The sequence below is a fragment of the Periplaneta americana genome, chromosome 2, assembly GCF_040183065.1.
Source record: "Periplaneta americana isolate PAMFEO1 chromosome 2, P.americana_PAMFEO1_priV1, whole genome shotgun sequence".
In the NCBI taxonomy this organism is placed as follows: domain Eukaryota; kingdom Metazoa; phylum Arthropoda; class Insecta; order Blattodea; family Blattidae; genus Periplaneta; species Periplaneta americana.
Window position 1 is genome coordinate 91,570,378 of NC_091118.1, and position 16,825 is coordinate 91,587,202.

Sequence of the window (16,825 nt, forward strand, 5' to 3'; positions counted from 1 at the left end):
TTCTGGTATGTTCTTTGTGATATGTAATTTCTAAAATGGGATTAAGTTTTTTTTTCTGTTGCGATATAAAGAAAGATAAAAATATCGATTCTTATATTTACATACTAGGGTAATTTGGATCTTATGATTCATGAAAAAAAGAAGCCAAGAGCGCTTCAGTAATAGTATTGTTGAAACCACTAGTGAAAATGTTCTAACCAAGTCACGTTGAAAAAAATTGGAATCAGTTAAATACATTTTTATTTTAGTATGAAGTATCATAAGTTCTTCAAAAAATAAGGCAGTGCAAAAGAAATGGTGTTACTTATCAAAGCTTGTACATTTTATATTTTTTATTTTAGTACGAAGTATCATAAGTTGTTCAAAAAATAAGACATTGCGAAAGAAATGGTATTACTTATCAAAGCTTGTACATTTTTCATTCATTATTTATATGCTAGGGTAATTTGGGCCGTATGATTCATGAAAAAGAACAATAACATGGATATTATGCCAAGAGGGCTTCATTAATAGTATCGTTGAAACCACTAGTGAAAATGTTCTATCTAAGTCACGTTTGAAAAACACTGGAATCGGTTAAATACATTTTTATTTAGTACGAAGTATCATAAGTTCTTAAAAAAATAAGACAATGCGAAAGAAATGGTATTACTTATCAAAGCTTCTACATTTTACATTCATTAAAAATAAATATTCTCTAAGCAACTGATTAGAGTTTAAAATAGTGATAGTAACTGTAATTATTTTTAAGTAATGAAATGCAACGTCATATAGGACATAATTTTGTAATAGAAATTTCATTTGCAGAAAAGAGGCGCACTTGGCTTAATGCAATTTGATAATCACAGCTTTAAAAGAATAATATAGGTATTGTCATTTCAATTTATAATAGAAATTAGACAGCCGTAATAAAACTTACTAATTACAGACTCACGAATTTTGATTTACGTGAAAGGAACTCCCCTTTCCCACCTGCAAACAGTGCCGCCACCAGCGGAAGAATTAGAACTTCGGACTTACCACAGCGTTCATTGTCGAAATAGCGGCGAAGAGTGACGAATTCCTCGTGACAGGTCCACAACAGAAAAGTGTGGCTGAGTGGGACAGTCCCGGCGTATTTATACTATCCTGTGTCAGGTTCTGGACTAGCGGACAGGCTTGGCCAGGACTTGCCCCTCTCCTCGCCTCCCACATGGTCAGTTTGGGGAAGGGGAAGCCGGTCATTGAAACATTTTTTTTCGTGCCCTTCAGCACGTTTGAATACACCTTTATCTGAAACACACTATATGTCATAACCTTACGATGATGGCATGTTTTTAACGGCTGCATATATTTTCAATGTGTCCACATTGGATTACTTCGTAGTATGTTTGACCCTGTTAACATGTTTGAAAATATACAGATAATTAATGCAAAACCGCTTGCTATAATGGTCTAGTGACCTTTAAAAAGGTCCATCTTACTTGCTATTTCCATTCCGGACTGGCTAAAAATCTATATAAATCATAAAGCGAACGTAGATTATCCATTTTGTATGTACGTGCGTTCACTCATCACGTGTTCCGTATGATTGGTTAATCCGATACAAAACCTAAATTAAATTGCCTCTAAAATATAGGCTTGTCATATACGTTTGTATATTTCATAATTTCTGTATCTGCTTTGAAGTTTTGCAGTGTCTTAAAATTTCACTGTTATCTTAATATACAGTACAAAGACAAATCGAAGCCAGGCAATAGCTTATTTCCGAAACGTAATTATTATTAGAATCATTATATTTATATTTTATAAGACTTAAGAATTTTTCACGCCCGCAGATTCTAGTTCAAATCCATGTTATTCTACGAATTTGTGTCAGATGAAAATGTTGGAACCTTTTTCTGCTGAAACCCCCTTTGCTGATGTAATTTAAAATTGAGGCGTTCCCTGAAATAACAACTATACGTATGTTACATCGTTTTTCCGTTTACAACATAGGCTATATTGAAACCTTAATACCACATTTCAAACACCGGTATAGTTCAGGTGTAGCGCACTTGCGCTCCAGAGTAGTATTCGGGTGTGGGGTTCGATTCCCGCTTGGGCTGATTGCCTGTTTGGACGTTTTCCGAGATTTTTCCCAACAGTAAGGCGAATGTCAAGTAATTTATGGGGAATTCTCGTCCCCATCTCGTCAAATACCATCTCGCTATCACCACTAAATAACCCAGTAGTTAATACAGTGTCGTTAAATAAACAAGTAAAAAAACATATCTCCTTCCTGAGAAAATATTATTTCCCTTGAACACAGTTCCCTCTAGATCATTCGAATGTTTTTCTGTACAATGTTGTTATTTGAGATTTGAAGTTTTGATGCTATGTATCTCAAATTCTAGCCTACTATTTCTACCTAAATCACACATTTCAGTAATTTTATGTTCCATCATTTTTCCGAGGAGGTCTTCATTTGTGTTTCCAAAACAAAATATAAAACAAGAGTTTACTGTCAGTTTCCAAATTAAATGTAATATGTTTTATTTTACTGTCATGGGTCTGATCTCTAAAACAAAAACAAAACTCAATTCTGTTTCTGATCCCTAGGTAGCGGATAGGTGAAAGCCTATTGGTAGTACCGGAAAAATGAAATACCCGGAGCAGACCAAAACCAGCTAAGGGATGGAACCCTGGCAGAAAAACCTGGTCCTCCAGGTTGGGGGTTGTATCAATGGGTCAACAACCCATTATCTAGTTAAAGTATAAATAATATTATTGTTAAAAATTTCAGTCGCTTGCCTCGGATAAAGGACGGATTTAATGGTAAATGACACTGGCAAAGGAAATGGACAATGACTTTAGCGACTTGGAATGTCCAGGGCTTACGAGGTAAACATAAAAAGGTCTTTCAAGAACTAGCGGAAGCTGAAGTGGATATAATGTGTGCCCACAGAAACGAAGAAAAAGAGCAAAGATCAGATATTTTAGCAGATTATATACAATAAACATTATCTACTGAACTATTGTACAGCCGATTTTAACATATGGAGCTGAATATTGGCAACTTACTTGCGACGGTCATGCAGAATCTCGCGGTTTGAACACGTACGAAACGAAAAGATAAGACAACTAGTTAACATAGAAAGTACAGTGATTGACCGCATTAAACGGCGACATGGTACGGTCATGTGATGAGAATGAGGGAAGAACGATAGCCAAAAAAGAATTCTTCAATACACACCACCATATAGAAAAGGGAGAGGAAGACCCAGAACATCATGGAAATATGGAATTGAGGATGCTATGAACACCAGAGATATAGGCCCTGAAGACAGGCAGGATAAGAACGAGCGACTGTTGAAATGCGGGATACGGCGAAGGCTGTAGGACCTCCTGTGTGTATATATATATATGTCATATTTCATAAAGTTTTGAGGGGTCACAAAACACGTATCTACATGATACTGTAGTCTAGTCCTTGCAACACTCAGATCAACTTGGACCAGTCGATAGTGTCAACCGCTGCGAAGATAGGCTCTCTTAGATCTGCAATGATACGCTCCCTTAGATCTGCGATATCACGCGGCATCAGTGGGACGAATAGCCTATCTTTCATGTAACCCCACAAAGAGAGTCACACGCTGTGAGTTTCGGTGATCTTGGGACCACAGCATTAGGCGCTGAACAAAACAATGTGAGTGACGGCCTAGCGGCAGAATGCGAACTTTGTCTTAATAAAACATATTACACACGCAAATTGTTTGAGTTTCTCATTTGTTCTGGGCTGATTTCATTAACGTAAGTACAATAGATGAAAGATGAGTGGAACGGAGAAAAATTCTCTCCGGCACCGGGATTTGAACCCGTGTTTTCAGCTCTACGTGCTGATCTTTATCCACTAAGCCACACCAGATTCACATCCCGGTGTCGGATCGATTCCTCTCAGTTTAAGTTCCACCTCTTAGGTTCCCTCTAATGGCCTAGGACATTGTCTACGTTCATAGGCTACATCTATGACATATATTTCTGATGGCTTTTTCAGAGATGAGGCCAAGGGTTCACCATAGATAACCTGACATTCTCCTTAGGATGGACAACAATATAACATTTTATTTAAGAAACTTTAATCAGAAATACGAATAATAAATAAAATAAATCTAAGTCGAGACAGCCACAAAGGGCTATGACCGACCAGCCAGGTGCTCGCCTCACGTCCACGTGTCTCAGCAGAGGTGAACGATCATCCAACTAGAACTGAAGTATCGTGTGTTTAGCACTATGATTTCCCGAACCGTTCTCAAACGATAATATTATAGACCTAAGTTATAATACTATATATGGTCAAAGTGTTTTTATTTTAGAATAACATTTCCAAAGCACAGAAATCTTCTAAGTCAAGTTAAATATTTGGCAACCATACTCTCATTTACGATTTTAAATTACCTACCATAAGCATATATTATTTAGGGCGTTCAAATTCTTTCGGAGACTCTGCTAAATCCGTAGTACGGCTAAGTCCGCAATAACTGAAACCTTTCTTTACTGCCGCTTTAACTCAGTGTGGGAGAGGATTTGACCAGCTAATTTCTTCATATGTATACTTGTTTTCCGAAGGAAAAGGATAGCAGATATACAGGTGCATCCCTCTCGTGATAGTTTCAAGCAACTTCATGGATGAGCATCTGTAGTGATTGCGGTCATTTATGAGCTGCCTGATCGTGGATCACCGAAAATTTCTACTTCATCTTTTCCGTGATAAATCCAGGCAATTTATGTGCTATGTATTCAAAACACGAACCTTTTTTATTCACAGTCTTTAATTTATATTTTATGTGTAATGGTGACAATGATTCTGTCTCGCGCTATCAAAGGTGCATTTACAACAATGTACTCTCCAACCACAATTTCTTCCCTTGGAGGACAATCCTTTTTTATCCAATACACATGTTTGGTCCTTCTATCCCAAATGCATAGAAAGTAAGAATATTCTGACTAGCCACTTTGCTGACTAAGAAGAAAATTAACCATCTTCAAGTCTGCACAGATGCTCGCGGTAATTCATATTTTCCAACACCCTTCTTTCATCGTGGTGGAGTGACCGATTGGAATGGAGGCGTATTTGTTGCCATTGTTTAAAAAAGCACTTTTCAAACTACGTTTTGAACTGTCGATTAAAAGGAGCCATTCACTTGGGGTATATTCTAATAGACCCATTTTCTTAAGAAGGCCTCCGAATACTATGTTTCAGTCTTCAGTAAAAAAGAAAAAAGATAGCAAATCTCTTTCTCTCCTTCGATAAAATATAATTTTCATTCCAGGCTGAAATATGCTCTTTACCTTTAGTCTGGAGGCCAGCAATTCAGAAGAATCCTTAGAAATATTTAGCCCCTAATCAGGTCATTCAACTCGTTCTCGTCAAAGCGTTCACATGTGAAGCTGTTTGAAAATCACTGTAACTGTCACCACTTTCTTTACTTTGTGCTATATTAGACATATTATAAGATCCATCCTCTGAAAGCTGTGCTAACTCGTGGAAGGGTGGAATAGTAAAAGATGCGAGTACGGCACAGATTTCATAGCTCATAGATCAGAATATGATTCTTTCAATTTATTTCTGTGATATTAGCAATAAAAAATAAGTCATCAAAATGATTTTTTGGTTCTATGAAAACCACTTAGACGTCATTACAGATAATTTTGTAACAAAAGAGAATTTGAATAATTTTGAGGGAAAAATTGTTCCGGGACCGAGAATTTATTATGATATATACTACATAATTATACAAATTCAACAATTTCTAAGAAACTAGAGCTGATATGGTCTAACCAATGTCATTTTCTGAATCAGCGCATCAAATAACCCCAAGAACAGGACTAAAAACCAAGGCACCAAGAAAAAAGTTTTTCTTTGTTGGCCTGTGTTATCAACCTAATTTTTTGTGTTTTGCTTGTGAACAAGACTCTGATTAAGTATCTCCTGTTCATTACCTATTAAATAGTATTTAATTAATTCAATATCAATTATCATAGTTATATGTGATGATTTTATAGTATTTGTGTTATTACAATAATTTCAATGTATAAATCTTTGTTTATGTAACAAAATAATTAGAAGTTGAAGACACTAATTAGTACGAAATTAGCCGTACCGTACTGCGGATTTACCCGGACTATTGCGGGATTTAGCCTGAGTGTCACAATTGAAATTAAGTGGATTATGTTTGTGAAGTTAATTATTATACTGCTGTAGGGCTTGTAGCACGTATGGACGAATCCAGAAATGCATATAGAGTGTTAGTTGAGAGGCCGGAGAGAAAAAGTTCTTTGGGGAGGCCGAGACGTAGGTGGGAGAGTAATATTAAAATGGATTTGAGGGAAGTGGGATATAATTGTAGAGACTAATTGATCTTGCTCAAGATAGGGACTGATGGGGGACTTATGTGAGGGCGTCAATGAACCTCCGGGTCCTTAGAAGCCATTTGTAAGTAAGTAAGATGTAAAATTAATATAGTTTAAGTATAGGTCCTTTAAGCACAATTAATTTATTTTAGGTAATCTTTCCCAAAATGTGTTGAAATTCCAATTTTTCTTTACTACTGTGGATTTAGCCGAGTCCCTCCCTACTTCTTTTAGCATATTAGTCTAATGTTCCATTACGTTTGATTTTAAGAAATTATATCTAAGGAATTTTGTTGATGTTTTAACAAAACACGAACTTTTACTTTTAGCCATTTGTTACACGCAACTTTTCTCCATATCTCCCTTTGACTCTATGGATATGTTAACAGTACCACAGATTTGTTTATGAATAGGTATTGTTCGTTTTATAAATGTCGATGGCTGTCTATAGAATAGTTAACTGACAGCATACATCTCACTTACTCTTCAATGACTCATCAGTATCTGTAATAGCAATGGCAACGAACAGTGGCTTCCTCGCAAGAAAATAACACTCTTATTGTGAATCATAATGCATTAGGATAGTATTTCTTTTTTCAGATTACCATCTTGAAGAAATGTATATATGTTCCATTGTTAGTGAAAGTAATATTACTCATTATTATCAAGAAATATAACACAGTACAGCAAAAACAAATGTTGCGACTGTGGAACTTGTACTATCCACGAAATGTTTCTATTTCGTACGTAGGACCAATATTTTTTGAGGCGATACGCAAAGAAATGTTTTATTTAGTGGTTGTTTTACGAAGCTTTATCAACTGCTATGGTTATCTAGCGTTTGAGTGAGATGAAGGTGATAATGATGAGTCCAGGGTCCAGCGCCGAAAGTTACCCAGAATTTGCTCCTAATGGGTTGAGGGAAAACCCCTGAAAAACCTCAACTTGTTCTAACCAGGATTTGAACCCAGGCCCTCTAGTTTCATGGTCAGACGTGCTAATAGTTACTCCACAGCGGTGGACAAGGGAATTTTCCATGTCATATTCTGTTAACTGTGTTTAACCATAATGATATTCCTTACCAATGTCAAGGGCAATGTAAATGAGAAGAAGAAATATCAGGAAGGATATTTCGTGTATTTTCAAAAGTTTATAGGACTCATGAAGTATCTGTGTGACCTCCAAACCTGTCCGTGACTTGCCTCATTACACCGTTCGCTGGTCCTCTCAAACCGAGAGGCGATACGAGACCATAACCTACTACAACAGTGGTATTCAACCTTTTTTCTCCCTATACCCCTAGGGATACTTTTCTACTCATGCCTGTACTCCCAGAATTTTTATACTTAATTCAAATTATGCCTAACTATATCTGAAATAAATTAAACTAAACATTTATAGGATTAATTTATCGTAATACTGCGATTAGCATAACAAGCGGAGTTGCAAGATTTCATTGTTGAGTAGAAAAATAGAAGGCAATACAAATTTGGTCTGGCAGATATAGTTTTCATTAGCTCTGATCATTCATGAATTTTTTCTTTCATGAAACGTACATGCTTATTTTAAATTTTACGTACCCCACGCGTAGCCCCGGTTGAATACCCTGTACTAGAATAGGAAGCAGAAAGCCTGTCACTAAGCACTTGTCCACGAAGCACAGCGTTCTGAACCGCAGGTCAAACCACATTTTTGTCATCTATTCATAAAAAAATGTAAAAAATGCAATGATTTATTTATTTATTTATTTCCAAGATATTTCCATTAAAGTTGTCCGTTGTCGTAGTTTCTAGCAATGTCAACTTGCTAATTCACACACAAAATTCTCAAGAAAGCTACATACACATTTTGATGTGGTCATAGTCCATGGCACTATCAGCTCTCATTTCTATATAGTTCGAGTTCAAGAGACTACAATACTTCGATAAGATCCTAAGTGTAGTTCACGATAACATAAACTTATATTTCGATGTGGTTTCAGTTCAAATGACCCTAATCTACAACAATATCACCTCACATTTGGAACTCGTCCTAACCATCACACTATCAACTCAAATGTCAATACATTTCTAGCCTGTGACACTATCGGCTCACATTTTTATACTTTCTAAGCCTGTCTAAGGTATGATACTGTCATTCACATTTGGACGTGGTCCAAAATCATGATACTGTCAACTCGCATATTAATATAGGCTTACGTATTTCTAGCCTGTGGCACTATAGGCTCATATTTTTATATTTTCTAAGCATTTGATACTATCACTCACATTTGGACGTGGTGCTGAACCATAATACTATAAATTCACACATCAATATAGGTTTACATATATATAGCGTATACATATATATACAGGGTGTTTAAAAAATACGGGGCATAATTTCAGGTATGTATTTCCCACATGTAGACAATCAAAATAGTTCATTGCAACATGTGTCCGGAAATGCTTTATTTCCGAGTTATGGCCTTCACAACATTGAAATTCACCGGAACGTTTTTCTTTCCGCAGGTCGTTGCCGTCAAAGGAGACATTAAAAGGGCACTCTGACAGTTCATTCCGAGGCGAAGGTTACATTCAGTGTTGTGTAGGCGTTAGACTATGCGACATGTATTCAAATCAAGAGCTGGCAGAGATACACTTCATGTGCGGTAAGGCGGACGGCAATGCTGCACTGTTCGTCGTTTGTACCAGGAGAGGTACCCACAGCGACAATGTCCAGATCGGAAGACATTTGTACGTCTCCATTACCGTCTGTGCGAGTATGGAAAATTTAACTCTCCTGGTTTGGGAAGGGGACGACCAGGATCTACAACTCCAGAAGTACAGGAGGAGATTCTGGAGGCTGTGAACATGACTCCTTCTATCAGCACACGAAGGGTAGCGTTGCAAGTCAATGTTCCTCATACGACTGTCTGGAGACTGTTGAAAGAGTATCAATTGTATCCTTATCATTTGCAACGTGTACAGGCCCTGTCACCAGCAGATTACCCTGCACGAGTTAGGTTCTGTCAGTGGTTCTTGCAGCAGTGTGGTGTAAATCCGAACTTTCCTGCCTTAGTATTATTTACAGATGAAGCACAATTCACACGAGATGGCATAACAGATTTCCACAATCAGCATGTATGGGCGTATGAAAACCCACGTGCAACTGTTCCATCTCATCACCAGGTGCGGTCCTCCCTCAACATGTGGGCCAGTATCATTGGTGATCGATTAGTTGGACCCCATGTACTTGTAAACAGACGTACACAAACTTCCTGGAAAACTCCATAGCTCATGTTTTAGAAGACACTCCACTGATCAATCGTCAACACATTCACTTCTTGCATGATGGCGCTCCTGCACACTTCAGTCGTACGGCTCTCCGGTACTTGGATCGAAGGTTTCCTGATCGATGGATAGGTAGAAGTGGCCCAATTGCTTGGCCTCCACGCTCACCTGATCTGAACTCTCTCGATTTCTACTTGTGGGGCCATTTAAAATCATTGGTTTATTCGTCTCCGGTGCCTGATTTGGAATCCCTTTGGGATCGAATTGTGGCATGTTCTGAGGACATACGCAATACTCGTGGAGTTTGGGGTCGTGTTCGCAGGTCAGTGAGACATCGATGTGAGGTTTGTATTCAAGCAGGAGGTGGACATTTTGAACATCTTCTGTAACGACAACGACCTGCGGAAAGAAAAACGTTCGGGTGAATTTCAATGTTGTGAAGGCCATAACTCGGAAATGAAGCATTTCCGGACACATGTTGTAATGAACTATTTTGATTGTCTACATGTGGGAAATACATACCTGAAATTATGCCCCGTATTTTTGAAACACCCTGTATATACGCTATTGGCTCACATTGTTGTGCTTTCCTAGTCCATGACACTATCAGCTCACATTTTGATGAGGTCCTAAACCATGATACTATCAACTCATAACATGTGAATATACATATTTATAACTATCGATTCACATTTTTATGCTTTCCTAGTCAATGACACTATCAGCTCACATTTGGATGCGATCCTAAACCATGATACTATCAACTCATAACATGTGAATATACATATTTATAACCTGTAACACTATCGATTCACATTTTTATGCTTTCCTAGTCAATGACACTATCAGCTCACATTTGGATGCGATACTAAACCAAGATACTATCAACTCATAATATGTGAATGTACATATTTCTTGCCTGTAACACTATCGATGCACAGTTTTATATTTTCCTAGTCCATGACACTATCACCTCATATTTGCACGTGGTCCTAAACCATGACACTATCAACTCACATGTAAATATATTTCTAGACTCTGTCAGTACTGACTCATACTTTATTTTTATTTTCTCCAGTCCATAACATTATCAGCTACCATTTGGATATGGTCCTAAATCATGGAACTCAAATCAAATGTAAGCATATTTCTTCTAGCTTGAAATACTATTGGTTCACATTTTTATATATTTCTGGTCTGTGATATCGGCTCACAATTTTATGTTTTCCTAGTCCATGACATTATCAGCTTACATTTGGATATACAGTAAATGTCAAAATCAGTTCCCTTTTGAATGTGGCACTACTCTATTACACTTTCTTTTGACGATCCAATATAGTCCTAGATCTTCGCATTATCAACTGTTTAATCATATAATGAGTATTTTACTAGCGATGGAAAAATTCTATGGTCGTGTGGACGAGTAATAGCAGGTGGTGAATGGTCAACATGCAATTTGCTGGTTTTCTTTTCTACGTCATATAAGAATAAATAGGTACTGTATTTTCCTATGATCAGTGCATTACGTATCTTATTGTATATCCTATGATAGGAATGTAGGAAGCGAGAGGATAAATTTACCATCTGAGCGCGAGCGCGAGCTCTGAAACCACAATAAGAATGCGGTGTGGAACCGTTAAGGGGGTGATGACGTAAGACTGTGCTACACTAGGCTAAAAATATACACTGCGGCAAAAATGCGGCATGGAAGCAATAAGGGGTAATGGCATAAGACTCAAGAGCTAATGTTTGTACTACGGAGTGAACACCCACACACATTTCCTAGCTGGCCGTGCTGAGTCACGTACCCTCGCTCCCTACTTTCTCATACCGCACGGTTTCAGAGCTGGTGCTCAGACAGTAGTAGGATATGCAAGTGAAAGCGTGGGGGGAGGGAGAAATACAAGTTGAAGAGAAGAGACCATTCAAAATAGTACCAGCATAGATAACCTATTTACAGATTCAGTGAGTGTTGGAGATAATGAAACTGAAAGGAAAGAAGAAATAAATAAGACGAAAGATAGAGACAGAAATAAGGCTGAGATCGAAGTAAAGAACGGTCAGAACCTGCGACAGCTAAGGATTTAGAAATTAAAATTTTAGATAATTATATTAGATGCGACTGAAAAATGCAGAGTGCGATCAAGAAGGGTAACTAAAGTGAAATTAGAAAAGTATCGGGAAGTATAAGGGAGAGAAGAAGAGAATAAACAAATGAGAAGAGAAAGAATAAAATTAATTACAGTGAGTGAGAATTGTGAGGAAGAAACTGGGGTAAATGGAGTAGTGTTGAAAGTGAAAGTGAGTGCAAATAGGAAAAGTGAATAATAATAGAGAAAAATTTAAAGAGAATGGAATAAGTGATAACAAGAAAGTAGTACAAACATTGGAACCGTAAACGATATAAGAAGAAAGATAGGAGAAAACGTCAATTATAAAACTAGGGTAAATAATAAAATATGGTAATGTATAGGAAAAAATGAAATTGAGATTTGAGTGAGTATTAGTTAGGAAGAATTAAAAAAGGTTCGAAGTGGTTTATAATATTACATATGACACTGAGAAAGGAAATAATATTAGGATCAGTGAACAAATAGAGAATAGAAAACGAAATTTAGAATTAATTAATATCGAATGGGATGTTAGACCGAGTAATAAGAAGACATAGTTAATGTAAATTGGAGTATTTGTGTAGACGTATACTGCAAAGAATATGTTAATGTAACAGGCTAGTGTGTTAATAGTGCACCGTATATGAGGAATATGAGGTACACTATTACTTGTAAAGAAATGCTGTTGACGTACGTAAGTTAAATATATATCATATTATCATATCATATTGTATGTCCTGCTGGTTTGTATTTATCTCATAATTGTCAAAATTTTATGCAAGTACACAATTTGAGCGAAATCAACATTTTATATTATTATTATTATTATTATTATTATTATTATTATTATTATTATTTTATTATTATTATTATTATTATTATTATTATCATTATTATTGTTATTATTATTATTTATTTCTTTTTCCTACAACCGAAATCGGAGGTGTAATGATTAACACGCTGGCCTTGTATTTGGGAGAACCGGATTTCGATCTCAGTGGTTGGCTATCCCGAGTTGATTTTTCATGATTTTCCTAATCTTCCCAGGAGATAGTGTCAATTACATGGAGGCCGGATTAGTGGATGTCAAAGTTTCTTTTCCGGGGTCAGAAATTCAATAGAGTTCTCGCGATAGGTAGCCTATATGCTGCTATTGATACATCTGTAAGTATATTTAATTGTTTATTTTTATTTAGGCAATTAATAATGATTTTAAACTATTCCATCTTTTTTTAATTTAAAGTTATCTCTCGTTAGGACCGAGGAAAACTGTAATCATTATTTATTAATGATTTGTACATATGTTAGTCGGTTGATTAATTGATTGATTGATTGACTGATTGATTGATTGATTGATTGATTGGTCGACTAGTTCACCGATTAGCTGAAAGTTGTGTTTAAGATCAATTATTTCATTGAGTAGATGGTTCGTCATGTGGTCAGTAGGTTAGTTGATTGACGTATATGCCTAATACATTTTTTAATAGGCTGTTTAATAAATCTGTATCAATTGCGCGTTTATCTTGGGTCAGTGGAATTGTTGATATTGAGGTGTTTGGAGAGAAGATTCGGAGAATTTGCCATGAGATTACCTGACACTTGTCTTAGCGTTGGAAAAACCTTGGGAAAAAAACTTAACCAAATAACTAATCCAAGTGAGATTCGAACCGAGGCCAGTCCCAGAGCACGAATAGAGCCCGCTGACCTCTAAGTTACGTTGTTGGCCTATGTTAAGTTGATTAATTTGTTACCTGATTGGCTAGTTGATAAGCTGATTCGTCTATTTATATCTTCGTTCATTCATTGATTCATAATGATAAATCGAACCAAGCATCTATCAATTGATTGAAAGATTAATTACGTAATTCATCCATGGATCCATCCACCCCATCCATCCATCCATCCATCCGTTCAATCAGCTGCGCGATATGATATTACGTTTGTTTAGAATTTTTGCACACCTTTCTTTCCTCCCTTTCTCTCTCTCTTTGTCTCTCGTTTTAGTTCAAGGCCGTGAGGTTAAGTGCAAGTTATCTTATTACTGAAATGCTTTTAGTTGTTTCAACAACATTTTTACCAGATGCTAAGGTCAAAGAAGACGTGAACTGTAATATGACTTATGGAAGAGTGTTGGATTTTTAATGAAGGAAGTGTTGCAAGCTTAATGATGATATTCGCGATTCAGACCTGAAATTTGATATGAACGGATAGCTATCGTTTTATGCAAGTTTCAAACTAAAAGTGATCATTATTAGTCGATGAGTCGTTTGCCCTCATTTCCGATGTAGGCCTACCGATTCTGTAGGTGTATTAAGATGAAAAATTAGAATACTACAAAGATATTAGGCCTACGACTATAATGGACATCATGTTACAGTCCTTTACAAGACTACATATAGCCTACAGTATAAATTGATATTGCAGCACTAAACACAATATTAAAAATATCGTGGTGAAAATATTTGATAAGACATAGAAATATCACAAGAAATAAAATTGGAAAATGGGTGGTCTTAATCATATCGATTATTATAGCAATTGGAAACGCATAAATTCCAAAGCATAGGTTTTCAGCTGCTGAACGAGGTTGGAAGGAGCATTATCGGAAAAATCGATGGTGCTGTATTCAACACAGGCTATGTTGTACAAAAATTCTGCAGTGTGTTAGATCCATTCTGAAACGCCTACCAAGGCTTTGGCTCAATTTATCTGCGATACATATTTCCTTAAGAAGAAAATGTAATATATTCATTTGGTCACAATAGTAATAAGAATATGAATAAATTACATACATACATGCATGTATGAGTGAATAAGTAGATAGGTAGGTAGATAAGTAAATCAATCAGTTAATCGATCAAGAAATGAATGAATCAATTAAAAAATAAATAAATCATTTAGGCTTTACGTAACTTATCGACTATGTACTGATTTCAAAAGCATTTCCACTGTGTTCTGTCCTTGGTCTACTATCTCAGTTGTCAATCCCAACTCTAGACGTTCTTTCGTGGTCTCACCCTTGAACCTACTCCTTGGTCTTCCCGGAGTTCTTTTTCATATGAAAGTGTTTGGATAAGCTTCTATCTTTTTTACACTTCCGCTATAATCCATGCGCACCACATGTCCTATCCAATGTAGTTTCCGGTATTTACTAGTTTTGAGATTTCTGGTGTAATATGTAATTCATTAATGCCGTAGATTATTTTTTAGGAGACATATTATCAAAAACCTTGTTCACGAGGTTCCCGTGGAAGACCAGAATACTTTTAGCAAGAATACATGCAGCATTTGATGTTGTTTGGGAGATGCCTGTGCCATTTAGGAGATTATATCAGATTTCCTTTGACATGCAATATCTGTACAGTGTGTGGTGGTCGCCAGTTCTTACAACTTTTGATGTAATGCAAAATTAAGTTCCTGTTCCTAATAGGCTATACTTAAATTTTTGCACAACACATTGTTCTGAATTGGTATGTTGTCCATCATGTGGTTCCTGTTATTAACAGGCTTATACTGATTCAGGATTAGGCTACTTCTTAGATCATGAGATTTTATTATGGAATTGTTACACTCTAACCCCTTTTAAGGTTCTTCAGTTTTAGCACAACATTTTAAATTACCCTGTATCCTTTTATTGTCCCGCGCCGTGGCTTCGTGGTCTAAGGCATCTTGCCTGGGACTCGGTTTACGGAATGGGGGAAGAAATTTTCTCATGAAATTTCGGCCAGTGTATGGGACCAGTACCCACCCAGCATCGTGATGCACTTTGGGAGCTACGATAGGTAGCGAAATCCGGTTATGAAAGCCAGCTAAAACGACTGAGGGAATCATCGTGCTAACCACACGATACCTCCATTCTGGTTGGATGATCGTCCACCTCTGCTTCGGCATATGAACGTGAGGCCAGCAGCCGGCTAGTCGGTCTAGGTCCTTCAAGTGCTGTGGCGCCAATTATTATTATTATTATTATTATTATTATTATTATTATTATTATTATTATCCCTTTATATATTTGTAAGCCCAATAGTCACTCTGTCAATTGACCACCACCAGAGATGCCACAATTTGATAGCCATGGAACCTGTAACAAAGATGTTTATTATAGGCCTATAGAAATTACTATGAAGCAGAATTGTTCTTAAAATAAATCATACAATCATATTGCTTGAACGAATGATAATGTGCAAACATGAGTAGTGCATTTTATATTGTAACACCCATTTAAGGTAAACCAAATATACGATTCTGTATTTTCTAGAATCGTCACCTTCGCGCACACACGGCAATGTTGTAAGAGTACTTTCGTTGTGGAAACATGTTTAACAGGACTGAGTTATATTGACTATAAATATCATATATAAAAGTGAAACACATGCGATGTGCAAGATTACACCTGTTCAACTTGTTAGCGATCTGTTTTATTTACATCAGCAGCTGCACTTTAACCCTCAGGTCAGACTGTGCGTATGTGAATTTATAGATATTTGTTAATTTTACAACAAGAAATTAGCTTACTACTTGTATAGGCCTGTGGCGTAATAAAATGTTACTTTCCTTTCAGATGTTTTCCCGCTTGTATCTTCTTTGACATTTCTCTAAATGTTGTCCATACTCCCGAACAAACAGTTTTAGTGTCTGTTTATAAGTTGAATGGAATTTAAACTCTTTAACATGCAAATGAAAAACTACTGTTCCAGGACATAGACAAATTATTATTCAGAAATACATGTAAAATTAACAGAAAATAAATTACAGAAAGCAACAAAAAGACGAAACAAAATTGTTCCAAGATAGAACATTATGAGAATAAGTCTACCTCCGAGACAAAATTAACTGTTGGCTATTTCTGAAAAAGGTATAAATGTAAAAATTTAAATCGATGAAGAACTTCCACATAGCAAAGAAAACTATTTTTAGAATATAATTCTAATACGGATGGCAAAATAAGTGGAAGTATGAAACGAAAGTTTAGAGAAATGCCGGTCAGTACAAAAAATTAAAGTTTCATAATAATTTATTCAAAGTAACTTTAAAAAGCCAGTAACTGGAAATTGCTCATATTTACTTCTTGAA

General features: G+C 36.4%; 1 protein-coding gene across 1 annotated transcript in view; it reads right to left on the bottom strand.

The window, feature by feature from the left end:
- The window catches only part of LOC138694424 (endocuticle structural glycoprotein SgAbd-2-like), a 59,784-nt gene extending 58,636 nt beyond the window's left edge, over nt 1-1,148 (bottom strand). Inside the window, exon 1 of the mRNA XM_069818122.1 lies at nt 1,021-1,148. Within this exon, the coding sequence (XP_069674223.1) occupies nt 1,021-1,032 (12 nt within the window). The 5' untranslated portion in view covers nt 1,033-1,148. The remainder of the gene's footprint in view (nt 1-1,020) is intronic.
- Between the last annotated feature and the right edge of the window lie 15,677 nt (nt 1,149-16,825).